General features: G+C 39.4%; 2 protein-coding genes, 1 long non-coding RNA gene and 1 pseudogene across 5 annotated transcripts in view; 1 reads left to right on the top strand and 3 right to left on the bottom strand.

Moving 5' to 3' along the window:
* Positions 1–1738: 1738 nt before the first annotated feature.
* MRPS16 (mitochondrial ribosomal protein S16) lies at positions 1739–3337 on the bottom strand. Its single transcript, XM_068548876.1, has 3 exons — positions 3163–3337; positions 2469–2729; positions 1739–1981 (listed from the first exon to the last, which is right to left on the bottom strand). Exons 1-3 carry the CDS (start codon positions 3173–3175, stop codon positions 1848–1850), a joined length of 408 nt encoding a protein of 135 aa, XP_068404977.1. The 5' UTR covers positions 3176–3337; the 3' UTR covers positions 1739–1847.
* A 72-nt stretch (positions 3338–3409) lies between these two features.
* LOC137767127 (uncharacterized) lies at positions 3410–20763 on the top strand. Its single transcript, XR_011074486.1, has 3 exons — positions 3410–3476; positions 19704–19902; positions 20624–20763. It is a non-coding gene; the product is annotated as an uncharacterized lncRNA (long non-coding RNA).
* The window catches only part of CFAP70 (cilia and flagella associated protein 70), an 88588-nt gene continuing 66176 nt past the window's right edge, over positions 4519–26930 (bottom strand). For all 3 annotated transcript variants that reach the window (XM_068547817.1, XM_068547816.1, XM_068547815.1), the window contains 8 exons: positions 23592–23750; positions 22907–23028; positions 21288–21440; positions 20609–20770; positions 19872–19961; positions 14567–14668; positions 6154–6201; positions 4519–4804 (listed from right to left, as the gene is read on the bottom strand). In XM_068547817.1, coding sequence (XP_068403918.1) covers positions 4724–4804; positions 6154–6201; positions 14567–14668; positions 19872–19961; positions 20609–20770; positions 21288–21440; positions 22907–23028; positions 23592–23750 — 917 coding nt within the window. In that variant the 3' untranslated portion in view covers positions 4519–4723. The remainder of the gene's footprint in view (positions 4805–6153; positions 6202–14566; positions 14669–19871; positions 19962–20608; positions 20771–21287; positions 21441–22906; positions 23029–23591; positions 23751–26930) is intronic.
* Positions 11435–12090, bottom strand: LOC137767625 (ADP-sugar pyrophosphatase pseudogene; annotated as a pseudogene).

Genomic DNA, 26930 nt, shown 5'->3' on the forward strand with positions numbered 1-26930 from the left:
CAGGTTGGGACCACTGGGTAGGGACTTTCCCTTGAGCCCTGCAATTTAAAAAACCTACATTAAACAAAAAGACAAAATACCGGTCTTTTAAAAATTCTTTGTCTGATAGAACTTCTAGATTTTACATTTATTACAGAATCATTTCCATTCACCTTCCAGCTCCTAAATCACCTTCCACTTTGCTGGAGATAACGTGATCCAAACGCTCATCTTAATAAAAACGTAAGCTTCGGAAGCAAAAGCTTTCTCAAGTGCAGTTCTGGGTTTGAGCATGTTGGACTTGAGCGGGTAGCAAGACAGGCTGATGCAATCATTCAAGACTTGGTGAAAAAATCTGGGCCTGGAAATCCAGAGCAAGGCTAGGGCTAGAGAAAACTTTGGAAATCAGGGAGAGGATGAGCTCACATAGGAAGTTTGTGTATATAGATCTTAGACAAAAGATAGACCAGGGCACAAAGTGAATACGTGAGTTGGAAGAAACTCAGTAGCTCAAAATACCCATTTCACATCAGTTCCCCTCACTGGACAATACTTTCCAGAATTACATTCTCCTCTGCTCTACCAATTAAAGCTTCTCCAAAAACCTCAAACTCTCAAGGGTAGATTATTATCTTTTAAACTTTGAAATGGTTTTCAAAATATTTCTTTCCTAGATCCAAAATCAAACCCAGGTAAAGTCAGTTGCTCTCTGCCTGCTGTGCCTTTAAAGTCGACCCAAAGTGGAAGTCAACCAGTGACAACCCTGGGAGAGCCTTGATGACCTCAGATTTTGAGATGGCTGGCAACTGTTCTCAGAATATAAAACCCAGAGAATAAAATAGTTTGGTACATTGATAGGGCTACAGAATCTCCTCTGTAAATCTCCTATATTTTAGTTTTATGTCAGATTATGAAATCTGTATTATCCTATGTGCACTAAAACCATCTAATCCTGCTGCGCTTCTGGTGGAACAGATTATGTCCTATTTTGGGTTTTGGGGGACACAACCAGTCATCTGTATTACCAAATCATGATACCTAAACCTGATTCTGTCACTGACTTTTTAAATGGATTTTTGTAAAGCCCCTCATCTTAGCTCATTCCCCCCACTACAGACAATACGACATGTTGGAAAGGGCTCTCCAGGTAGGAACATTGGGGTCTGACTCTTAGCTCTGCCCAATATTAAAACTATGTGGCCTTGGGCAAGTTTCTACTGCTGAACCTCAGCTTCTGCTCCTATAAACGAGATAATCCTACCTAATTTCATGATATCTTATAATTCTCACAAATAACCTTGCACGGAAAAGGCCTAAAAATGTATGTGAGTACTTTACAATATTATCTTTCTTCCAGTTATTCCTAAAAAGTAGGTTGTTAGAGCCTAAAAGCTCATAACAAACCTACCTTTGTAAATCTGAAATTTTGTGTTGACAAGACAATGTAAATCTGCAATTACAAAAACAGTAACTGAAGTAACTGTGTTCCTGAGCTGGTGGGATGACCATAAATGATTAAAGTAGGAATCAGTTGGATAGGACACAGACATGCTGGTTGGGGACTTTGAAACACAGGGAAGTCCTGGAAGGTAGCAGGCGGTAAAGTTGTCCAAGAGACCCAGAGTCCAACCCACCCCACAGCCACTGTCTTTCCCCAGATGAAGGCTGAAAAAGCTAATTAGTACCTATACCAGCTTTATGTCAGTCAGGAACAAGCCTCTCCCTGGGCCCTGTTCAGGTCAGGCCAGAGTCTCATGGATGACTTAAAAAATTCCATTTATTGACCTCTACATATAATAAAACTAAGAGCTCTGCACAAATATTTTAAGAGGACTTTGACCTTGTTCCCACTGCTATGATCACTGAAGTCAGTTTGCTTTTGTTTCTGTAGCCTCTGTATCTGTTTTCTGAGCCGCTAAGAGGACTTCTCGTGCCCGTTTCCGTCGCAGCCTCTCAGCATTTGTGATCATCATCGGATGCAGAGGGAAAAAGCCAGAAAGACCTAAAAGTAACAGGATTTTCATTCATTATAACAATATAAGCTAATGTTTCCCTGGGAACTCAGCATCACTGAACTGAGGTCTAACAGAGACCTGATCTAGAACATAGATTCAAATCAAGTTCCTCACTCAACAAAATGTTTTACCTCTTCCCCCAACTCACTTCCTTCCGTTTACTGCAAGGTCACAATGGATGTTGTCTACTTCCTAACACTATTCTCCTTACTTGGAAAAAAAAAAAAACTGACAGATAGCCATTCAAGACACACCATTCCCATTTTTTAGCATAAAATCTCAGTCATCCAAAAAGTCTCATAAAGGAGTCTACAAAAGGAATCTCCAGATTCAAAATGGCAATCAGATCAATTTCAGTTCTCACTCCAGTCCTGATTAGCCTGGAGATAATGAAAATCGTCTTTAATTCCCATCATCTTCGAGCTGATTTCAATTTAAAATCCCCTCAAAGAGTTAAGGCTAGAGCTGAGTTACCCAGAAGCTTTTCCACAGGCTTAGAGAGGTGGGCTCCACAGCCAATCCAATGCCGGATCCGGTCCAGGTTGAGAGCAACGAGTTTCTCTCCATGACTGTTGGGCAGTGGATCATAGGAGCCCAGCTGCTCCACGAAACGGCCATCCCTGGGATACTTGTTGTGAGCAGCCACGATGCGGTAGAAAGGCCGGTTGGTACAGCCACCCAGGGAAAGGCGGATGGTTAAGTGGCCCCCATGGTAGGCCTTGCAGAGCAGAGTACCTGTAGACAAATAAGTGCTTAAGACACAAGAATCGAGGGCACAAAACCGACAAAATGAGATAGATAAAATGAGCCCCCTTCCTCCACTGAAAGGTCCTTACTTCCAACCAATTCTTGTCAATCTGACTTAGATACCGTTTCTTTGTGAAACTCCTCTTATGCACTCCAGCCATCCCCCAACGCACTCAACACTGGCTCTGGACCATGTCGGAGTCCAACTGCCTCGTCTATAAAATGAATGCCGTTTATCTCATAAGGTTTCCGCGAAAACTTAAAAACAAAACAAGAAAACCACTGAGGAGAGGGTCAAACGTGTGCAGTTTCAGGTACGGGTTTCCTCTAGCGCGTCTACGAGAGCGCAGCTCCACCCAGTCCCGCACGCCCCCTACCCCCGCGACCGCCCTTAAGGTCTCCCAGGGCACCCATCACTCACTGAGCTGGACCATAGCACAGCCGGCAGGCGCCGGGGCCTGTGCACCAGTTGCGAAGCCTCGGAGCTTCTGGCCTCCCGCGTGGATCCGCTCTACCGCCTCGGTGGCGCGGAGGACGGCCGGGAAAAGTCAGCGTCCCGGAATGGCCGCCCTCCACCCTCCGCAACCCCAGGCCGGGCGCCTCGGTGCCGGAAGCGAACGGCCCACTCGCCCCGCCTCTTCCGCTTTTCGCCCCTACACTTCCCGCAACGCAACACAGTGGAACCTAACGTATCTCAACTGCCGCAAAGAAGGGGCGCTACAGTTTGGGGCCGAAGTAAGTGCGAGCAGAGCGCCGTGGGATCTCCCGGCCCTCACTGGCCTTTGGGTTCCTGCCAGAGGGAGGAGTATTGGACAGTCGTGGGAGCGGCTAAGAAGTGCTAAAGTGCTCCACAAATCCATCCTTCTAGCAAACTTTTTCCGAGCACCAGTTAGGGCCAAGGCGAGGTGCCGAGAACGCAAAGATGCGCTGTCCCTGCCCCCAGGAAGCTTGACAGTCTGGTAGGGGAGACGGTGAGGTTACACCAGAGTAACTAGGGGTGGTCAGTACACAGTCCTGGAGTGAGCGGAAGAGGTGAACCTGATAATTCCTTTGTGCCTTAGAAAGACTTCATAAAGGAGGTAGCGTTAGGACTGAGAGTAGAAGGACTATAAGTGAATGTAGAGTTGATTTTATCCTTCTGTGTTTACTAATAAGCCTCTCACCTTCCCTCCTGTTCTCCCACCTTCCTCCTATTCTTTCAACTGCCTCCTTTAAAAAATAAAGGAGGGGAGCCTTTATTTCTGGTTTTGCTGTGCACTGATCCGGAGGACAGGGGTGAGGTATGGTTCCTTTGTCATCTCTAGCCCTAGAATAAATGGCCTCCGTTGTGAGGAGTTTTGCATCTGTTATAGGGTAATGGACTCTTCATGGAGGCCTTGTGGTTTAGATCCATGAAGATACCTTCAGCAAAGACCAGTCTGTTAAGCTTCTCTGTTCACTGTTGGATCCAAAGGCTCTGGCCACAACTCATATGCTCTTTGCCCTAATGCAGTGACCCAGCACAGCATTCTTCCTTTCCGCCCACCTTAGAAATGATGCTTTAATTCCCAAGTTCCAGTAAGTGAACCTGGCCAACGACCTTAGCAGTTGACCTCCTTTAGGAGTGATCCTGATAAGCTTTCACCGGAAACCCTAATAATGAAGCTACTATACTTTACTTACACACACACACACACACACACACACACACACACAGAGTTATATTCTTATATATACCTCAGTATACCTTAACTGATGAATTCTGAATCTCTTATTTAGATTTTTTTATTGCCATCCAGTTTACTGTCAACCACTAAAACATCCAGTAACATAGCCATCCAGTAAGATAGCCAATGGAAATAAGTGAATGGGTTTCAGTTTGTGCTGAAGATCATTTTTTCTTTATCCCAAGCCCTCATATGGTGAAACATCCAGGGTTTAATTTCTCTGGGAAGGAAAGGAGCTCAGTATCCCATACAGAAAATTCTTCAGGTGGAAGGATGTCAGAAAGATGGATTTCCAAAGCCAACTGTCTCCTGTACCATGTGGATCTCTGCAAGCAGACTCTCATCTTTCAATTTCAGCTGCATGAGAGGAGGAAGGGAAGGACACATGTCATACCTGATATACCTATGTGGAGACCCCTCATTTGCGGGACCACAGCTAAAGAACATAGTTCCTCAGGATGGAATTGACTCTTCCTGTATTCTCTATTTCACAATAACTCCATTAAAAAGACCTCAAAACATTGTGCTGGTTACATGGATGTGTTCACTTTATGAAAATTCATCACGTGGTATGAACACTCACAATTTGTGTATTTTTTTGTAAAATAACTTAAAGTTTATTTTTAAAAGAGTTTACCTTATCACCCAATATATCTTAACTAATGAATAATGTTCCCATTTGGCAAGTGAGAGAAAGGAATCAAAGACACAGGAATCAAAGACATTAGACTTTAATTTTAAAATCTAGATGTGTAGCAGACACATCTAGTTGCCTACTGAAAACCCACTCTCTCCCTTCTTTTACTAACAAAATCTTCATTTCTTTCCAGGGCAGCAATGTAACCAACTAAAAAGCCACATTTCTTGCTTCCCTTGCAGCTAGGGGTAATTTCAATTGTTGCCAATGAAATGTGAGGTAAAGTCATATCTCTTTAAAGGGAGGTGAAATAGCTAGCATGGCCCCTTTGTCCTTTCCCTGCTTTGTTCTTTATTGTACCTGAAACATGGATATGATAGCTGGAGCTACAATGGCTGTCTTGCAGCTATGAGGGACGGAAACTGCATGCTATGATTGGTGAAGCAGAAAGATAGAGGTTGGGTCTCTGATGACACTGTGGTACCAATTCTGTACTTTTCATTAGATGAGAAAAATAAAACTCCTAATTTGTTTAAGCCACTGTCTTCCAAGTCAAATTACTTGCAATCATAACTGATAGACTAGACCAGGGGTTGGCAAGCAATTGCTCATAAGCCAAATCCAGCCCGCTGCCTGTTTTTGTAAGTAAAATTTTATTTGAAATGCAGCCATGCTCATTTGTTGGTGTATTGTCTATAGCTGTTTTTGCACTACAAGGGCAGAGTAGTAGTTACAATAGAAACCATGTAGCCCACAAAGCCTAAAATATTTCCTATTTTGCCCTTTACAGAAAAAGTTTGCTGACCCCTGGACTAGAGCAACACCTTCATTTTATATGTGAGGAAAATGAGGCCCAGGGAGGTTAACAAAGGATCCCGCATGGTAATATGCGGGTTTTTATTCCAAACCCAGCAGCCCCATGATAATGGCCAAAGATGGTAAGAAAATCCTCTAGAAAAATATTCATATCATGAAATGCTGTAAAGTCAAGTCCTGAATTAAGCCAGCACCTTCCCCCCAGTTCACCAACCTCAGTACAGTATGAACAGCAGAGGTATCTGCATCATACCTTCATCGTGTACTTGTAGGCCTGCTCAGCTTCCAGTTGCCGTCCAGCCTGAAAAAAAGAGCACCGCCTGGTGATGAGGACATGTCATAAATATTATGAAGGGAAAGTACATAAGCAGAGGATTTACACCTTCTTAGTTAAGAACCTCTGAATTCAAAGGGGGAAGCAGGAAAATGAAAGGTGGTAGGGAAAAGCAGATGTTCATATATATATAATATATATATCCCTCCTTCATTTCAAAAAGCTTAAAGACAACTTGGCCTCTCTTTTTTTTTTTTCCTGAAAGCACCATGAGTCATTTGTTACTCTCAGGACTGAAGCTATTCTGTTAATAACAGCTAATACTTACATAGTGCTTGCTTTGTAGTTTACATTGTTTTAATTGTTTACATTTTTAAAGTGCTTTACTTTCATATATACCACTATTATTTATATTTATATTGTATCAATATATTATTGATATTTACATGCCACTATTATCTATAGTTCCCAGTTTACAGATAGAGAAACCTGGGCACAGAGAGGATAAATAACTTGCCAGGGTTATGAAGCTAATAAGTGGAAGAGCCAGGTTTTAAAACAATGCAGCTTGGCTCCAGAGTCCAGGTTTTTAACTACTACAATCTATCCTGTCTGTATGCATTAGAAAAAGCAGATACTGGAATTACTTCCATGCAGATCTGGATATGAGGTGAGAACACTACTTCTCCTAGTTTTTTCTTGTATGAAGTAATCATGTAGGACTTAAATGAGAATAATATGAATTCACTAGTATATTTCATAAGTTTGTGCGTAACAAATTAGCTGCAGTATTAAGAGTCACTTTGGAAAATTTAAATACATAAATATGAGAACCACAGACTGTTCAGGTTAGAAGGGAATTTAGAGGATATCAAGTCCAATTCTCTGATTAGTGCTAGTCCATGGTAAATTTTCACTAGTTCACAGAAGACTTCATTACCCTAAAGACTTTCCTAAAATATTTAAACTTTGAAGTGTTCCTACCTGAAGTTCACTGAATTCCAGGGGCATTTTCCAGTACATCTTCCTTTCCTATCATTATTACTTCTGTTTCACTTCTGCCATAGGGAGGCAGAGACCCAAAGGATGGAAGGATCCAGAACAGGCAAAATTTTGAAAAAGAATATTTTTTTGTTTTGTTATTATGTAAAATGCTGCAGTAAACATCCTTGTACATGTTTTCTGGTATTTTCCTTAGGAATGTATCTATATATAAAATTGCTAAGTTGTAGATATGAATGTGACTAAATAATGCCATATTGCACTTCAAAGTAGTTGTACCACTTTACATCCACTAGCAATTAGGACAATCCTTATCAATGTTGGTAATATCAAGCTAATTTTTCCCAATCTTATGGGTGTGAATTTGTCGCATAATTATAAATTGCATTTTCATGGTTACTAGTGAAGCAGAACTTCTCTTCATATATTTATTGACTTTTACAATTTCCACTTCAGCAAATTATATATTCCTATCCTGTGACCATTTTTCAATCAGATTGTGTGTAGGGTTTTTTTCTTATTGCAGGAAATATTTATATATTCTGGATATTAATCCTTTATTAGTTATAAATGCTGCAAGTATTTATAATAAAGTCCTTAAGCTTTATTTTAGTGCCTTTTGTTGTACATGAATTTCCAATTTAAAAGTTGTTAATTTATTGATATTTTTATCTTTGCCTTGTGCTTTTATAGTCATAAGGAAACCATGCACACCCCAAGGGCAAAGAGATATCCTCCATATTTTCTTCTAAAGAGTCTAAAGTTTTAAGATTTAGACCTTTAAACCAGCTGGAATAGTGTGTGTGTGTGGGCGGGGTGGGGGGTGAAGTAACGACTACTTTTTTTTTCATATGGATAGCCAATGACTCCACCACTATTTATTGAACAGTCAGTCCATTTATTCTTCATTTTGGTGGGCTGTTTAATCTTTTAAAAATAGATTTATTGAGGTATAATATATGTACCATAAAATTCACTAATTTTAAGGTTCAACTGTGCAACCATCACCGCAATCCAGTTTTAGAAGGTTTCTATTACTCCCCAAAAGTTTCTTCGTGCCTGTTTGCAGTCAATCCCCATTCCGACCCTTGGCCCTAGAATCACTGATGTATTTTCATCTCTATAATTTTCCTAATTTCATATAAATGGTATCATATAATATATAGTCTTTTGTGCCTTGCTTCTCAATTAGCATAATGTTTTTGAGGTTCATCCATACTGTTGCATAAATCAGAATTTCATTTTTATTGCTGAATAGTATTCCACTGTATAAATATACCATATTTTGCTTATCCATTCATTGATGGGTCATTTGGAATGTGTCCATCTTTACCTATTATTAAATGCTGTAATGAAATAGAGAAATCTTTGTGTAGACATATGTTTTCACTTTTCTTGACTAGATACCAAGAAGTGGAATTGCTGGGATATATGGTAAGTATGTATTTAACTTTTTAAGAATCTGCCAAACTGTTTTCCAAAGTGGTGTACTAATTTGCAATCCCACCAGCAATGTATGAGGATTCCAGTTTCTCCACATCCCTGTCAATAATTGCCAGTCTTTTCGATTTAAGCCATTCTAATGGGTGTGTAGTGTGGTATTAATTTATGTTATCTTAATGAATTATCTCTTAAATTTTGACATAATTTCAGATTAAAGGTACAAGAATAGTTCTCTCCTCTCTGTATATACACACATACACATGCACACATATATACATATGTACATGATACGTAAGTATATATTTTAACTTTTCCTGAACCATTTGAGAGTAAATTGCAAACATGATGCAATTTTAGACTTTAGTATGTGTTTTCTAAAACCGAGGACATTCTCTTACATAAGCACAGTGCAATTATCAAAATCATGAGATTAGTACAAATATAATACTATTATCTAATCTGTAGACTTCATTCAGATTTTTCCAAATGCCCCAGTAATACCTTTTATGGCTAAAGAAAATCCAGGATCATGCCTTTTACTCAGTATTCATGTCTTCAGTTTCTTTTAATTGGGAGTAGTTCTTGATTCTTTTTGTTTCATGGTATTGGAATTTCTCAACAGTACAGGGCAGTTATTTTGTAAAATATTCCTCAATTAGTGTTTGATGTATCTTTATGATTATATCAGCTTATGAACTTTTAGCAGGAATACCTCAAAAACACTGTTGTGTTGCCCTCAGTGCGTTCTATTAGGAGGCACATGCTGTTTATCCCAATAATGGTGATGGTAACCTTGATTATTTGTTTAGATTGTTATCTGCCAGGTTTTTCTACTATGGCATTACTGTGTTCCCCCTTGTAATTAATAAGTATCTTGTTGCGAAATACTTGAGACTATGTAAATATCTTCTTCCTCCTTAAACATTCATCAGTAGTTTCAGCATACCTTGTTACCATATGACCCAGCAATCCCACTTCTGGGCATATATTTGGAGAAAACTCTAATTTGAAAAGATACGTGCACCCCAATGTTCATAGCAGTACTATTTATAGTAGCCAAGACACAGAAGCAACCTAAATGTCCATCAACAGATGAATGGATAAAGAAGATGTGATATCTATCTATCTATCTATCTCCAATGGAATATTACTCAGCCATAAAAAAGAATGAAATGATGCCATTTGCAGCAACATGGATGAACCCCGAGGTTATCATACTAAGTGAAGTAAATCAGACAGAGAAAGACAAATATCATATGATATCACTTATATGTGGAATCTAAAAAATGGTAGAAATGAACTTATTTGCAAAACAGAAAACAGACTCACCGACATAGAAAACAAACTTATGGTTAGCAAGAGGAAAGGTGTGGGTGAGGGATTAGCAGATACAAACTACTGTATATAAAATAGATAAACAACAAGGTCCTCCTGTATAACACAGGGAACTAGATTCAATATCTTGTAATAAACTACAATGGAAAAGATTATGAAAAAGAATCACTTTGCTGTACACCAGAAAATAACACAACACTGTATATCAACTATACTTCAATTAAAAAAAAAAAAAAAAAAAGAAGTGGCAAGAGTGGGAATCCTTGCCTTATTCCTGAATTTAGCAGGAAGGCTTTTAGCTTTTCACCAATGAGTATGATGTTGGCTGTGGGTTTGTCAAAAATGGCCTTTATTATGTTGAGGTATAGTCCCTCTATACCCACTTTGATGAGAGTTTTTATCATGAATGGATGTTTACTTTTGTCAAATGCTTTTTCTGCAACTATTGAGATTATCATGGGATTTTTAACCTTCCTTTTGTTAATTTGGTATATTACGTTGACTGATTTGCAAAAGTTGAACCATCCTTGGGACCTTGGAATAAATCCACCTTGATGGTGGTGTATGATCCTTTGTATACATTGGTGGATTTGGTTTGCTAATATTTTGTTGATGACATTTGCATCTATATTCATCAAAGATACTGGCCTGTAATTTCTTTTTTTGTAATGTCTTTGTCTGGTTTTGGTCTCAGGGTGAATGGTGGACTCATAGAATGAATTTGGGAGTGTTCTGGTCTCTTCAATTTTTTGGAATAGTTTGAGAAGGACAGGTATTAGTTCTTCTTTATTTATTAGGTAGAATTCCCTTGTGAAGCTGTCTGGTCCTGGACTTTCATTTGCTGGGAGTTTTTTTTTTTTTTTTTGAATTTTTGAATTTTATTTTATTTTTTATACAGCAGGTTCTTATTAGTTATCTATTTTATACATATTAGTGTATATATGTCAATCCCAATCTCCCAGTTCATTGCTGGGAGTTTTTTAAATTACAAATTCAATTTCAATTCTAGTGATCAGTCTGTTCAAATTGTCTATTCCATCTGGACTCAGTCTTGGCAGGTTGTACGTTTCTAGAAATTTGTCCATTTCTTCTAGTTTGTCCAATTTGTTGGCATATAACTGTCCATAGTATTCTCTTATGATTTTTTGTATCTCTGTGGTATCAGTTGTTATTTCTCCTTTTTCATTCTGATTTTGTTTATTTGGGTCCTCTCTCTTTTCTTCTTGGTGAGCCTGGCTAAAGGTTTATCAATTTTTTTATCTTTTCAAAAAACCAACTCTAGGTTTCATTGATCGTTTCTATTATTTTTTATCTCTATTTTATTTCATCTCTGATTTTTTTTTTTTTTTGCATTCGGTGTTGCTTTTATTTTATGAAAAAGCTAATTTCAAATCTACATTAAAACTAAGCTGAATACAAAGTCTTAGTGAAGGAGGTCTGGTGGTTCTTTTTACAGAAACATGGCCACTGTCCTTTGGCCTTAAAACTTCAGGAAGGGCACTTCAAATGGCTTCATCTTTGCACGTTTCAGTGCCAGAGCATAGGAATAGACCCTAGCGTCCACTGTCAGATGTTCATCAGCTACCAGAGCATCAAGTCTCTTCAGCAGGTCATTCTTTGGGAAGGAAATTACTTCCACAAATTCTCCATCTCTTGGCTTTGGCTCAGGCCTTAGGTTTTCAGCATCATCTCCAGTGATAGTTACGTCATGATGTGTGTGGTACAATTTGACAAACCTGGATCCATACATACAGCTGGAGAACATTCAGCAACATCTCCTTTATAGCCAGTTTCTTCCTCTAGCTCCCGAAGAGCAGCTGCTTCTAGGCTTTCGTTGTCATCAATGAGACCCACAGGGAATTCTAAGCAGTAGCCTCCCAGTGGTGGTCAGAACTGCTTTACCAGAATGATACATTCATAATGAAGGGTTCTTTGAAGCACTGGGATAACCGGCCACACCATCAGCAGACTGTCCTTTCCTAGTTGTCCACTTCACAGTTTCCCAAGTTCTTGTTTTACCAGTAAGATCCCTGTAAGTTGTTTTATCAAGCTTGACCCATTTTCCTTCTGAAATTAACTCTTCTGAAATAATAGACTGGTGTTTTGAGAAGAATCTGCTGGTTCTTGTTTTCCCATTTTCAAACGAGTTAGTCTTTATAGTCCCCAGGCAAGAAGTTCACGCTACTCCCAGGCATGGGACGAAGGGATGGGTACTCCTTTGGGCGGGGGGGCTTGAGGGGGGGCGGGAGGTGAAAGCATGGGTCTGAGACCATAGTTGGAGGAGATGTGGTGCTACTGCTCTCTCTAATCTTTATTAATTCCTTCCTTCCACTGACTTTGGGCTTTGTTTGTTCTTCTCTTTCTAATTCTTTTAGGTGGTAGGTTTGGTTGTTTATTTGAGACTTTTCTTGTTTCTTGAGGAAGGCCTATATTGCTATGAAATTCCCTCTTAGAACTGCTTTTGCTTCGTCCCATAGATTTTGGAAAGTTGTGTTTCCATTTTCATTTATCTCGAGGTATTTTCTGAATTCCTCTTTGATTTTATCACTGACCCATTGCTTTTTAGTAGCATGTTGTTTAGTCTACACGTGTTTGTTCTTTTTCCCATTTTTCTTTCTATAGTTGATTTCTAGTTTCATACCATTGTGGCTGGAAAAAATGTTTGATATAATTTCTATCCTCTTAAATTTGTTGGGGCTTGTTTTGTGGTATATTAGTGTTTGAGGAAATAATCTTGGGGGGGTTCATCTTTAGAACTCTGCCTACCAAAAGAAATTGTATATGATTTTCTCTTTGATCTATGAATTAATTAGAAACATCTTTTTAAGTTTACAAATGTATGTGAGTCTTTTGGCCTATCTTTTAGTTGTTGATTTATAATTTTACTGAAGTGTGATCTATAGGTATTCACTGAAGCTCTCTTTGTGGTCTAGCGTATGGTCAACCTTTATGAGTAATTCACTTGTGCTTCAAAAGAATATGTATTCTATGATTAAGTACAGGGCTATATAATTAGTGTTTGAGCTCAACCTTGTTGTTTTATTCAAATCTTACACATTCTTAATTTTCTCCCTATTTGATCTAGCAGTTTCTGAGAGAAGTGTATTAAAATCTTCCATTTTGACCCTTTTAGTTTAAAGATGAAGAAACTGAGGCCCAGCAAGTTTAAGTAACTTCCCCAGTATCCCACAGCTGGTTGTGGCACAGCTGGGGTAAGAACTCAGGTATTTCTCATATTGATATTTACTCCAAAGAGAAAGTCCAGTAATTTTTATTCTGTTAGTTTCTCTTATAATCACAATATTCCCTGTCAGTTCTGTGTTGTATTGGCCAATGGAAAACTGAGGGCCACTCTCTTTATTCCCAATTTGAATCTTAGGCTAATGTGCAAGTTATTGAAGCAAGTTATTTTAATTATGGGAGGGTTATATTCTATAGGTAAAGCAGCTATCACAATTCCCACAGTTACCCCCCCACACACAATTTCCCATTTATTTCAAGGATAAGCACCCTCAGCCAGCAGTTCAACAGGATGGAATGATTCAGAAACACTAGCAGAGTATCTCCTTTGCTGGTCTTTGACCTTGTTACATTCTGATACAATATCACTCCCATTTTTAATTTTTTTAAAATGAAAACAACTTTAATGAAAAAGGAGCTCAGGTCATTAAATATAACTAAATACATTTTAAATATAAATACCATGTCTTTCCTGATTAGTATCAGGTAAATATCTAAACTATGTGTCTGAATAGCTAAACCATCTGTCTGAATTCTGGTCTCAAAGAAAAATGTTAGAGACAATTACAAAGAAGATGCTTCATAGCATCCAGTGCATTTTTTAAATGATGGGCTCTTTTGGGAAAATAACTTCAGTCTATCAGAGATTTCTTTTGTTCCTATTGTTGGTAATTCATTTATGGCTACACCCTTATAGTCTACTTTGCCTTTCTTTTTATCATTAGATTCTTATATAGCTTTTCTAGACCATATATGACATTTTTGTAGATCCAGAGCATAAATAGAATGACTATACAATCCCAGACTTGAGGTCCTAAACATGAGAGTGAAGGCAGGCAGAGTGGTGCTGAGGAGGGCAGAAGGAGAATCTCTCACCTTCCCCAAGTCTAATCTGCCATCCCACTGCACAGCCCTTGCACATCTCCTAACTGCAACCCCAGACCAAGATCTGATCCATACATGCTCCTTTATCTTCAGTCAGGGCACACACTGGGCTGGGCTTAGTTTGTGTGGCCTGGGCTGGGGCCTGCTGAGCAGCTCAGGGAGCCCACCCCATCTGAAAACCCCAATGACAGTCAACTCCAATCCACCCCATTACCACTCACCTGAGACCACCAAACCCAAGTGCCTCATTCCCATTTTTAGAATCTCCTTTCCAGACAAACACACCTAAGTATATGATTTTCAAGCACATCCTAAGCAGAGGCTTCCCAGACATGAACTCTCCTTCATCACCAGTATAATGACCACATCTGAAGCTCATCAAACCTCAACTATCATGCATTGATGGCCTTCCCGCTATCTCTTTCTTTACTTGGTCCCTCACCTCTCTGCTCTACAAGGGCATTGTGTAAGGATAATAATCACTCACTTTCAGGCAGACCAGAGCCAGATATGCCCATACTTCAGCATTGTAGTTGTTCAGTGCATTGGCTTCAGAGAGAGCATCCTCAGCCTCTGTGAGCTCATCCAGCTTGATAGGAAAAGAAGATAACGTGATTTGTTAAGTCAAAGTAGTTTTCACTTAAGCCAGCTGGAATCTGTTTAGCTGAAAATGCTATGTCCAAATAACATTGGTATATGTGACCCATACTAATAATTTTCAACTTAAAAATTTTTTAGCAACAGAACTCTTTCTTCAAACAAAATCATATGTGGTGGTGTTCCAATATATGAATGAGAAAAAGTAGAACTGCTCTGATTAAAAAGTCAGGTACAGGAATCTGGAGCCCTGCCTGCTGGGCTCTCGAGTTACACCCCTCTCTTCTCCCTTCTCTCTATAGCAGGCCCATCAGGGCATCCATGAACCATGGAGCTTCAGGTGCCAGGGTTGGAAAACCAGAAGTATTCACTATCATGTGTGCCTCATTCAGTGATTTCCCCATACACAGTGGGCTGTCAGATACATTTGTAGTTTTACATTGTACATCCCTTTCTTAAGTTAAAGTCCTATTAGCCCATCAAAATACTATTGTTCAGAAAGCTTCTCTTTCCCCTAATATGAGTTATTGACAGCACAATCTTGAGCAATCAATACAACATTCAGAGATTCTAGGGTGTTCCCTGAGCTCTGGGCACATGGATATCATTGCTGCTCCCTAATACTGTGAGTTTGTTTTATAAAATCTTCCAAAAGGCCACCTAAGGAAAGGATAAGATACCTCTCTCTCCCCAGTAAAATCGTTCTTCATTTTTCCTGTTTTAGAAAATAAAATAACTGGTTTCTAGGCCCAAGACTATATGAAGAATGGCCTTTCAGCAATGCCCATACCTTGGTCCACACTTTAAATGCCTCAGAGATATTGATTCACTATTTAATCAACCTATATCTGCTAAGGATTTATTTTACTCTGTGTCAGGCAGTATGCTAGATACTTGGAATAAAAAGAAAAAATACAACTTTTGCCCAAAGAATTCACTGACAGATACGTAAAAAATGAAGACAAAATGAAAACTCAAACACATAAAGAGTTCTGACAGAAAATAAGCATTTCTATAATAAAAGCATATATATATATATATATATATATATATATATATATATATATATATATATATATATATATATATATATATATAAATAATCTAGTGGAGGGACAAAGGAAAAGAGGAATAATTCTACCCTGAGATTAAGAGATGGCTTCAGAGAAGAAACACTGCTGAAGTCAATCCTGAAGGATAAATAGGAGTCTGTTAGCTATACTTCAAGGCATTCCAGGTAAGAGGAACTTCATATACAGAGGCACAGAGGCTTCAGAGAGCATGGCATGCTCAGGAAACTCTTAATATGCTTGTGTGGCTGGAGAAGGGAGGGAAGGGAGAGACAGAGAGAAAGCGAGAGAGATAAGAGAGAAAAGAGAAAACAAAGGAAGTGATAAGACCAAGGAGTTAGGAAGAGACCAGATCATTCAAAAAAAATCTGAATATTATTCTGAAATAAGGGGTAGTCATTGAGGAGTTTAAATAGGGAAGTAACCTGGTATTTGCATATTTTAAAGACCACTCTGATAACAACGCAGGAGATGAATTGAGGGAGGACAGGAGAACACCCTAGCAGGTAAAGAAGGGATGAGGCTTGAATTAGAGCAGTAAAAATAGGGATGGAGGGGAGACAGTAGACTCAACAGACATTTAGGAGACAAAATCAATAGGATATTTGATGCCTAATTAAAAGTAATAGAAGTAGACTAGGATAGGTTTTTTTGTTTTTTTTTTTAATTAAAGAAGATACTGGCTAAGACTTTTTTTTTTTTAAATAATTTATTTATTTATTTATTTTTGGCTGTGTTGGGTCTTCGTTTCTGTGCGAGGGCTTTCTCCAGCTGTGGAGAGTGGGGGCCACTCTTCATCGCGGTGCGCGGGCCTCTCACTGTCGCGGCCTCTCCCATTGCGGAGCACAGGCTCCAGACGCGCAGGCTCAGTAGTTGTGGCTCACGGGCTTAGTTGCTCCGCGGCATGTGGGATATTCCCAGACCAGGGCTCGAACCCGTGTCTCCTGCATTGGCAGGCAGATTCTTAACCACTGCGCCACCAGGGAAGCCCTAGGATAGTTTTTAAGTTTCTGGCTTGGTTGACTGGATTCATTATAGTCCCATTTACTAAGACAGGGAGAAGGTACAGGCTTAAGGAATGTGAGAATCCTTCTGAGATAAGTTAGGTTATATTTTGGATATGTACATTTTGAGGTCTCTGGGGAACCATCAAATGGAGCTGTCTATTACATTGTTTGATATAACGGTCAGAACATGAAAAGTGTTATGAACTGAAGCTTTAGGATTCATTGGGGCAAAATTGGTAGTTAAGACCACTGGGGTAGATGATATTTCTTAGGGAGAAGAAGTAAGGTGACAGGAGAAGAGCTGGCTATAGAACCCAGGAGGACCCAACAATTATGATGGGTAAAAGACTAGGAGCCAGCAAAAAAGGCTGAGAAGGACACCAGAGAGGAAGGCGCGGAACTGGAAAGATGTGAATGCAATATTGTGGAAGTCAAGGGAAGAGAGGGTTTCAAGAAGGAGGCAGTCAGCAGGGTTAAGTGCCACAGAGACTTCATCAGAGGGTCTACTGCATTTGGCAATTAGGATGTTATAGGGGGCCGCCATCAGAGAAGTTTCAGCAAAGTGTTAAGGGGTATACACCTAATTGCAAGGAATTGAAGGGTAAATGGTACCTGAGAAATGAACAGATAATTCACATGATTTCAACTTCATTAGTGATGAAAATGTAAATTAAGATATATATCAAATTGGAAAATGATAATGCCCATTGTTCATGACTTAACAGTAAAATGGACTCTCACACCTGGCAGAATATAAATCAGTTTACAGCCTTTCTAGAAAGTGAGTTGACACTATACTTAAAAATTTTTCTACATTCTTTATGAATGTATCCTAAGGAAATAACAAAATTAAGCACAGAGATTTATGTCTTAAGAATGTTTATTTCTGCTTTATTTATAATATATAGATGTAGAAACTAATGACATGTCCAATAATAAGTGGTTGGTCAAATAGATATGGTATATCCACACATAGGTATAGCATGACTAAAACATTGACTGAGGGGCAGAGATTACTTGGATACCTTAGCAGTAGGACTTAACCCAAGTTTTTTTGAGTTTCTATATCAATGAAAGTATTTTTTATGCTACTTAAAACAAATAGAAGCATGATTTATGCTGACTAGTTTGTACAGTTGGTTTCTTGTTCTTTTGAAGTGCTGTTAGGTTTCTAACAGCTACAGATGTTTTACATCCTTTCTGGGAAGGTGTAGTGGGGGCATATGGCTTCTATGTAAGTGATCACATGTCCTGGTTGGCCTGGGACACTCCCTGTGTCCCAGTGTAATTATTAATATCACCCTTTTCATTCTCAGAAGTGTCCTGGTTTGTATGATAAATTACATGATAACCTTACTTATGCATCCAAACCAGGGAATACCATGCAGTTATCAAAATTTATGTTTTAGGGGCTTCCCTGGTGGCGCAGTGGTTGAGAATCTGCCTGCCAATGCAGGGGACACGGGTTTGAGCTCTGGTCTGGGAAGATCCCACATGCCGCGGAGCAACTAGGCCCGTGAGCCACAACTACTGAGCCTGCGCGTCTGTGCTCTGCAACAAGAGAGGCCGCGATAGTGAGAGGCCCGCGCACCGCGATGAAGAGTGGCCCCCGCTCGCCGCAACTAGAGAAAGCCCTCGCACAGAAACGAAAGACCCAACACAGCCAAAAATAAACAAATAAATAAATAAATAATAAAAATAAAGGAATTCCTTTTTAAAAGAAAAGTAAAATAAATATCCTTCTTTTAAAAAAAAATTTATGTTTTAGACTATTTGATTATGTGAGAAGGTACCAATGCTATGCTGTTAAGTAGAAAAAAAGATTACAAAGCAGTAAATATATTATTTACAATTTTATACATTAAAATTACTTTCAGGGCTTCCCTGGTGACGCGGTAGTTGAGAATCTGCCTGCCAATGCAGGGGACGTGGGTTCAAGCCCTGGTCTGGGAAGATCCCACATGCCGCGGAGCAACTAAGCCCATGCACCACACCTACTGAGCCTGTGCTCTAGAGCCCACGAGCCACAACTACTGAGTCCACGTGCACAACTACTGAAGCCCACGCGCCTAGAGCCCGTGCTCCGCAATAAGAGAAGCCACTGCAATGAGAAGCCTGCAGACTGCAACGAAGAGTAGCCCCCGCTAGCCATAACTAGAGAAAGCCCACATGCAGCAATGAAGACCCAATGCAGCCAAAAATAATAAATAAATAAATAAAAGAACTTTAAAAAAAATTACTTGCATATACGTACGAAAAAAGACTGGAGGGAAATGCATTCAAATGTTAATAGTGGTTATCACTGAGTGGTGGGGATTATGGATACTTTTATGTTTTCTTCATATTTTGTATCATCCAAATTTCTATAACTATATTTTACCTTTATGGTTAAAAAAACAGCAATGAGGAATAGGAGACAAGGAATGTAAACAATTCTTTTGGTTAAGGGTAACAACCAGGGATGTTGTTACTGTTATTGTTTAATAAGAAGGGGGAAAGTACAGGGAAAGAGCTGATGGGGAAGGAAAGCTTAAAAATGTAAATCAAAGAGAAAGAAAATATTAAGAAAGTGAGGGATTAGGAGAAAAGGAGAGGGACAGAATCAAGAATACACATGAAGAAGTTAGACAAGAACAGAAGAATGCATGCCTCTTTCAAAGATTAGAGGAAAGGAGGGAAGGGTGACAAGAGTTTTTAGGGGCAGTGGAACAAAAGATCTACCAGAAGCTGTAGCAACTCCTCCTGAATACAGAAGGGACACAGAGCTTAATAAGTATCAATTAGTTTCTTTAATTTAATTGAGTAGATTCTTTATATCCCATATCACTTTTCTCTTCCAGATAACATCATAAAATTACAAGCTCATGTACCAAATAACATGAAATTTTTTATTATATAGCTTCATGCTTCAGTTTTTTTGGGATTTTTAAAGAACGTTTTATTTTTGTAGTTCAGATTGACCTTCAGTTTACTGAACAGCTTTGAAGAGCAACTTTTCATTAGAGAAGACTGCCCTGATAGCCTTCCTACCATCATCCAAACTCCCAGGATGCCTGGAAGGCCAAGGAGTCAAGGTCAGCTGTATGCACAGGCTAGTCTCAAGACCTGATCCTCTTACCTGATAACAGGCGATTCCCAGTCCTAGCCAGGTAAGGCATGAAGGCGATCTCTTACAGACTTGCAGGTAGGTTTTCTTTGCCTTTTCGTACTGTAGAAAGAAAGCACCACTAAGCTATTGATCTGGAAGCTTCAAACACTGCATTGCTAGGATAACCATGGAGCTTCTGTAATTGTACTCCACACCGATCTAAGTTAGATGAGTCCTTGGATTATGTATATATATGTTTATATATATATATATTTTATATATATATTTTTAAAATATATATATTTTTTAAGAGAAGTTTTATGTTCACAGCAAAATTGAGAGGAAAGAACAGAGATTTTCCATTTACCCACTGTCCCCACACATGCATAGCCTCTCCCATTATCAACATCCCCGACCAGAGTGGTACCTTTCTGTTAGTTAGGTCAAGCTAAGAATGCTTCTACTACTTTTAATAAAAGAAAGCTAAAATAATAGCTAAAATAACACTTACTGAGTTCTTAACAACTTTTTTAGTATCATAATGGTTAAAACCACAGACTCTAGTACTAGACTGCCTGGGTTTGAATCCTGCTTCTATTAATTACTGGTTATCTGATGTTGGGCAAGTCACTTTACCTTTGGATGTAAAAGTGTCATTATCATATTACTATTCTTATCCCACAAAGATGGATGTTAATGCTTGAACTGTAATCAGGTCCCAGACAATGACCTGATTTACATAGTTACTCCCCATCTCTATTCCTCACCTCTTTCTCTTCCAGATATATCTGCCCCAGTCGCAGGAAGATGAAGTGCATCTCAGAAGCATCCACTACAAAACTAATGGTTCGCTCATAGCACGCCTTGGCCTCAGCATGATTTCCACTCAGAAAATAGAGATGGCCCTTCACGCCCCAGACATTAGGGTTCTAAGAAAGTGAAGAACAAGTAGTACATGGAATGAGGTGGTATTTAAAAGTACATTAATGATCTTTGTTTAACATTTAAATTTACATGAAGTCCATGTTCTTTTGCAAATTAGAAAGAGGGCCATTCAGTTGCACTGGGAGATACTGTTCTAGGACTGCCCTCTCATTTTTTTCTTGCATTCTTCAAAGCCATTTTGTCTTTGGGGAAAATATTAAGAAAAATATTCATGCATAACCATGATGATGTTCACAATGAGAAAGTAGAAGTTCAGGAAACTTGAAATAGATAAGGTGTCTGCTAAAGAGCTGTCCTTATCCTTTCTCTGTCCTTTGTAAAAGTCATGATTGATTAAGAAAAACAAATGGAAGGAAATTAGATAAATGAGTTTACCGACAGCTGATAACCCCCAGCTTTGATAACCAGAAATCTACCTGTGATATGGCATCACCACCTTTAAGAAGGCCTACTTGTCCCTTCTCCAAACTAAACTTAAGACGCTCTAGCAAAAGTTATTACCAGGTAGTCCATCTGGGCTGCTTGTTGAAGGTATTCCTCTGCTTTAGCAAAATCCTTCTTGAGTAGGTGTGTCTGGGCCAGCACCAAGTAATACTCACAGCTGGGGCCTCCATGAGGGCATAGTAGCTCATGTGCAAGCACTCTGTGTACATACTGCAAGGAAAAATCAGATTATAAGAAACATGTAAATGACTGCATGGTGTCAATTCCATAGCTCTCACGGTTGAAGATTATGTCTCTGATAATAAATAATAAGGACAATATTATATAATGAAATGATTATCAATTTCAAAAGGTTAGAGGTGAATTATAAACATTCAGCATATCATGGTTCCATTACCAGCTATTCATGTAGTAACATTTCCAAGTGAATTATCTACAGTACTGTATAATTCTGGTCTTGCTGGTCATACTACATGAGTTTTAGCCTATTGTGTAGCAGACAAAGGCATTTCATCAACCACCCCATTTTCATACGAGGTAACATTTTCAGGCATTTGTATTTATAAGGAAACTTAGAGTGAGGCAAAACCTCCCTTTCTAAAATTCTAGACTCAGGATCTTAGAAACATAAATGTTTGTTTCTGACACACTCTCAAGCATTTGTTATGTTCACCAGTTTTATACTTTGGGCTATACTTTGTTTTTAATATGATATAAGGCCTGCAAATTTGACAAAGTCATAGGTACTTGCTAAGAAGAGGGGAAACCCTTCTTCTCCCTCTGTTCTCATCTCAGCCTATAATATAGAAACTTCCACTAATAATGATACCTTCTTAGGAAAATACTGGGGGGGAGGCTCTGCAGCTGTTCCCTCAACCTGCGTTCTGACTCTTGGACATGGGGGAAAAGTGATTTATTTAATTAGGGAGACAGAGAGCCTGTTTCTCTATTGTGAAAGGTTAGTATATTAAAGCCTCCTGTTTAATGTGGCCCACTCCCACCTAGTTCATAATTCTTGCCCTATCTTGAGTTGCCCACCCTCAAGTGGGGCATGCACTCTATAGGTTGAGGGCCAAATCTCTTGCCTCCTGGATCTTGCTCTCTCTCTTACTGCTCGCTTCACGGATATGTTTCTCATTTCCTATGTGGTAGGTAGACCTTACAGGATGCTCTTCTTCTCTGGCAGGAGACTTCAATTCTCCATCTGTTCTACCTGTGACTGCATGGGTAAATCAAATCTGGGACCAGTCACGTATCCAGCCCAGTTATACCAATAAAAAATTAGTATTTTTATCCCCCCATATAGCACTGTGTATCTGTTTCCAATTGGTTCAGAACCTGGAAGGGAAGAAGGGTGTGCTTAGGCTCCTGTGAACCCACAACACTCACATAACATGAGTTCCCATAATAAAGTAACATCAGGCTACATATGACTCAGAGTCTGATTTTGCTTTGCTGGTATTCTATAGGGAGCAGACTTGCAGTGAGGTCTCCTGATGCTCTCTGCAGAGAGTAGTTCATGTTTGAATGTTTATTCCATTGTGTCTATAGTGTGCTCTCAAAGCATGTTTGATTTCTGCATCATACACATTTAAGCTTGCGAAGACATCACTATGATAGAATAAGTAGTTCATTAAAATCTTTCCCTCTACTTGCCCTTTTTCAAATATTCTGACCTGCACAGCATTGACCTTCATCAAGAAGCGTATGGTCTCCATGAAGATGGTGGTAGGAGTTTGTGAAACACTATAAAGGGTGGGATGCAGAGAAGTTGATGACTCTTGACATTTTGATGCTCCTGAAAATATGATATTAAAATAATAGACAATTAGATATAAAGGGAAAATTCAGAAGCTCAGACACATAGCAGGGAGAGTATTCTACTCTAATATATGAGAGAAATTATAATCTTGAAAGCAATAGATTATTCTATAGCAATGGCCCCCAAAGAGGAGATCTCAAAGGTTCTCGAGGTTATTCTACTGGTGGTTCCAAATGCAAGTTGAATGAAATAAAAGCTTTTTTTAAAAAAAAGTATTCAGATCTTCCTGAATGTGAAAGAGATTTGTAGATACTCTGAATCTTTAGATACTGTAAAAATGAAAATTCATTGCCAGAAAATCACAGGTCTATAGTTGGCTACTTCTCTGAGCTAAATGTAAATCCTCACTATAGAAAGAGTTGCATTACTGAGATTGGATTTCAGAGTCTAGCCTCACATGAAGGAATTTAGACAATATTACAGATAAACTAATCAACTTCAAACAAGTTAAGATTGCCATTTTGGTCATCAAAAGAGTTTTCAACATTGTCTAGTTTGTTTATGCCCTTCTTCCAAGTGGAAATCTTTATTCTAATTACCTTTTTTTGATGGTGTCTTCTTGACAAATGTGTTGGATGGTTTTTGGCTGGTAGTTGGATCCTGAGACTGTACAGACAAAATGGGTTCATGTGACTCAGACTGCAGGTTAGAGGATTCATCAAGAAATTCATCTAGAATGGATAATGGAGCTCCTAGTCCTAAAAAGATTAAATTTTAATGAGAAAAAAAACTACCTTCCTACATCGTATATTAAAAGGTTATTACAGGAGATAAATACAATTAATTTCCAAAGCATAGGAAACATAACCCCTAAATATTGCATGGAAAGATTTGTTTTGCAGATTTTTTATATTTCTGAATAAATTAAAGAGTGCAAGCTAAACAGACAGCACAGCTCCTGCCACTATGACCCCCTACTCGAACCCTTCTGCCAGCCCAAGTCATGATAGTGTCAAACAAATTACAAAAGCTATATGCTAAGCCTAGAATCTCAAGAATCCAGAGGAGAAGATTAACATATTTTTAGATAATATTAAAACCCTTTAAGGACAGGAATTCTATTTTATTTCACTCTTCAAAAATCACCATCATTGGGCTTCCCTGGTGGCGCAGTGGTTAAGAATCTGCCTGCCAATGCAGGGGACACGGGTTCGAGCCCTGGTCTGGGAATATCCCACATGCCGCGGAGCGGCTGGGCCCGTGAGCCACAACTGCTGAGCCTGCGCGTCTGGAGCCTGTGCTCCGCAATGGGAGAGGCCGCGACAGTGAGAGGCCCGCGCACCGCAATGAAGGGTGGCCCCCGCTAGCCGGAACTGGAGAAAGCCCTCGCACAGAAACGAAGACCCAACACAGCCAAAAATTAAAAAAAATAAAAAAATAAAAAATCACCATCATCATCATCATAAGTAGTTATATATGAACATGACTACATGCCAGGTATTAAGGATTGTCATGTACAATCTTATTTATTTTTCACAACACTATGAGATATACTTATTATGCTCCAATAAACAAAGTGAACCACAGAAAAGTTAAATAATTTGCTGAAGCTCTTAAACATTCCAAGCTGCCTCTCACATAAACAAGTGTTTTAGGAATAAAAATAAAAAGCAAGGCCGGTTAGGAAATGATCAGTGCCAGCTGGTTCTGAATCAGAAGAGGTCACTCTCAGCTAGAGAAAAAGATATGGCTTTGAAAAATAGGTAGAAGTTGGATAGGTAGAGAGGTAGGGGCTAAAGCATGGAAGTAGCAAGCTAATTATTTTTATGGGTACTGAGGATTGCATAGTAAAAATTAAGGAAGGTAGGTTGGGGGCTAGACTGTATTGATATTTGAACGCTAGGAGTTTTCTTCTGTAAGAAAAAGAAGAGGTTTACAATGAAGAGTTTTGAGCAGAAAAATGAGAGGATGAAAGTGGGATTTTATTAAGATTACTCTAGCAGTACTATGCAGCAAGGAGAAAAAAATGTTGATGGAGACAAGTCTGTAATAAGGCTGTTATAACATTCTGGATATTGGTAATGGAGAGTAGTGGAAATATAAAAGGAAGATGTAGGGAGCATTTTGAAAGAAAACCAACTGGTCTGGGAAATCAACTTGATATTGGGATCAGGGGAAGCTCAAGCAAGCAAGCAAGAAGAAGCAGGGATGACTCTGAGATCATGAGCTTGGGTACCTAATATAATGATGTAGAGTCAGTTTGAGATATGAGGAGATGGGTTAACTAGTGGAAAAATCCAACTGCTGGATTCTGGAGGGATGTCAAGGTTAAAGATAGAAATCTGACAGTTATCAGAAGTGAAAATAGAAACTGTGAGGGTAGGTGAGCTCTTAGAAAGTAAGACAGTATTACTGGGAAATGATTACATCTAATGGGTGTGACAAGAAAGTGAAGCAACCAAAGGAAACCCAAACTATTGGAGATGGAGGCAATCCAACATGTATTTCAAGAAAAGAGAATGGTTAAATATGCAGACTGATCATTGAGAAGTGATGATCTTAATGAAAAAAAAAGAAACTGGAGAGGTGGCCAAAATGGCAGAGTAAGGAAGACCCTGAACTCACTGCCTCCCATGGACACACCAAAATTACAACCACTTACAGAACAACTATCTATGAAAATGACACGGAGACTAGAAGAAAATATTTTCCACACCAAAGGCTTAAAAAAGGAACCACAGTGAGATGGTAGGAGGGACGGGGACATGGTATAGTCAGGACCCACACCCTCAGGTTGGTGACTGACATACGAGAGGAATATCACAATCATAGAGGTCCTCCCCAAGGAGTGAGGGGCCATAGTCCTATATCAGGCTCCTCAAACTAGGGACCTGAACCAGGAAAACAAGCCCCCAGAATATCTGGCTCTGAAAACCACTGGGGCTTAGGATCAGGAGAGCTGAAGGACTATAGGAAATAGAGACTCCAATTTTAAAGGGAGTGCACAAAATCTCTCATGCTCCCAGTCCCAGTGCAGAGGCAGTAGTTTGAAAGAAGCCTGGGTCAGACCCACTTGCTGATCTTGGAGAGCCTACTGGATGGCAGGAGGCAACTGGTACTCTGGGGATGGAGACACTGTTGACAGCCATTTGGGGATCATTCTACCATGATAACACTGGTACTGGCAAGTGCCATTTTAGAATCCTCCCTCTAGCTTATTACCACTGGGGACCAACCCCACCCACCAGTGGGTTGGCACAAGCCATGAGCCCTCCTGGAGCTCACAAACAGCTGCACAGGGATACAGCCTAGCCCACCAGTGGGCCAGCACCAGCCCCGAGTCCCCCCAGGGCTGCACAGCCAACCACACAGGAAGCCTACTGTGCCCTCCAGTGGGCCCTCAGCCACCACATGAGGCACTGCCTCACAGACAACTGGGCCAGGGCCCAGCCCCGCCTACCAGCATGCCCACATTAGTTCACCTTGCCACAAAAGAAGAGTGCATGCAGCCTACATACAGGATACCTCTAGAGCATATACCTCTGGTGACCAGAAATGAGTGCCCTGCTGGGCCCCACTGGACATCTACATAAGGCGACTTCTTCAAAATTGGAAAATGTAACCAACTTACCTGCCTATCACACAGAAATAAACAGAGAACTGGGCAAAATGAAGAGACAGATGAATATGTTACCAATGAAAGAACAAGACATAACCTCAGTAAAAGAACTAAAAAAAGTGGAGATAAGCAATCTTTCCACTTCTTTGAATCATCTTCAGTTGCCTTTATCAGTTTTTTATAGTTCTCAGCGGATAAGTCTCTCACCTCCTTGGTCAGGTTTATTCCTATGTATTTTTTTGTTTGTTTGTTGGATACGATTTTAAAAGGATTGTTTTTTGTTTTGTTTTGTTTTGACTTTCCCTTTCTGATATTTCAT

This window comes from Eschrichtius robustus, chromosome 7 (assembly GCF_028021215.1).
Source record: "Eschrichtius robustus isolate mEscRob2 chromosome 7, mEscRob2.pri, whole genome shotgun sequence".
NCBI classification, from domain to species: Eukaryota; Metazoa; Chordata; class Mammalia; order Artiodactyla; family Eschrichtiidae; genus Eschrichtius; species Eschrichtius robustus.

What these genes read in the sequence shown, in the direction of transcription:
- MRPS16 (XM_068548876.1), bottom strand. An exon ending in GCCTGTGGAAAAGCTTCTGG is followed by an intron (nt 1,982 to 2,468) that starts GTAACTCAGCTC and finishes TGTTACTTTTAG; the next exon opens with GTCTTTCTGGCTTTTTCCCT.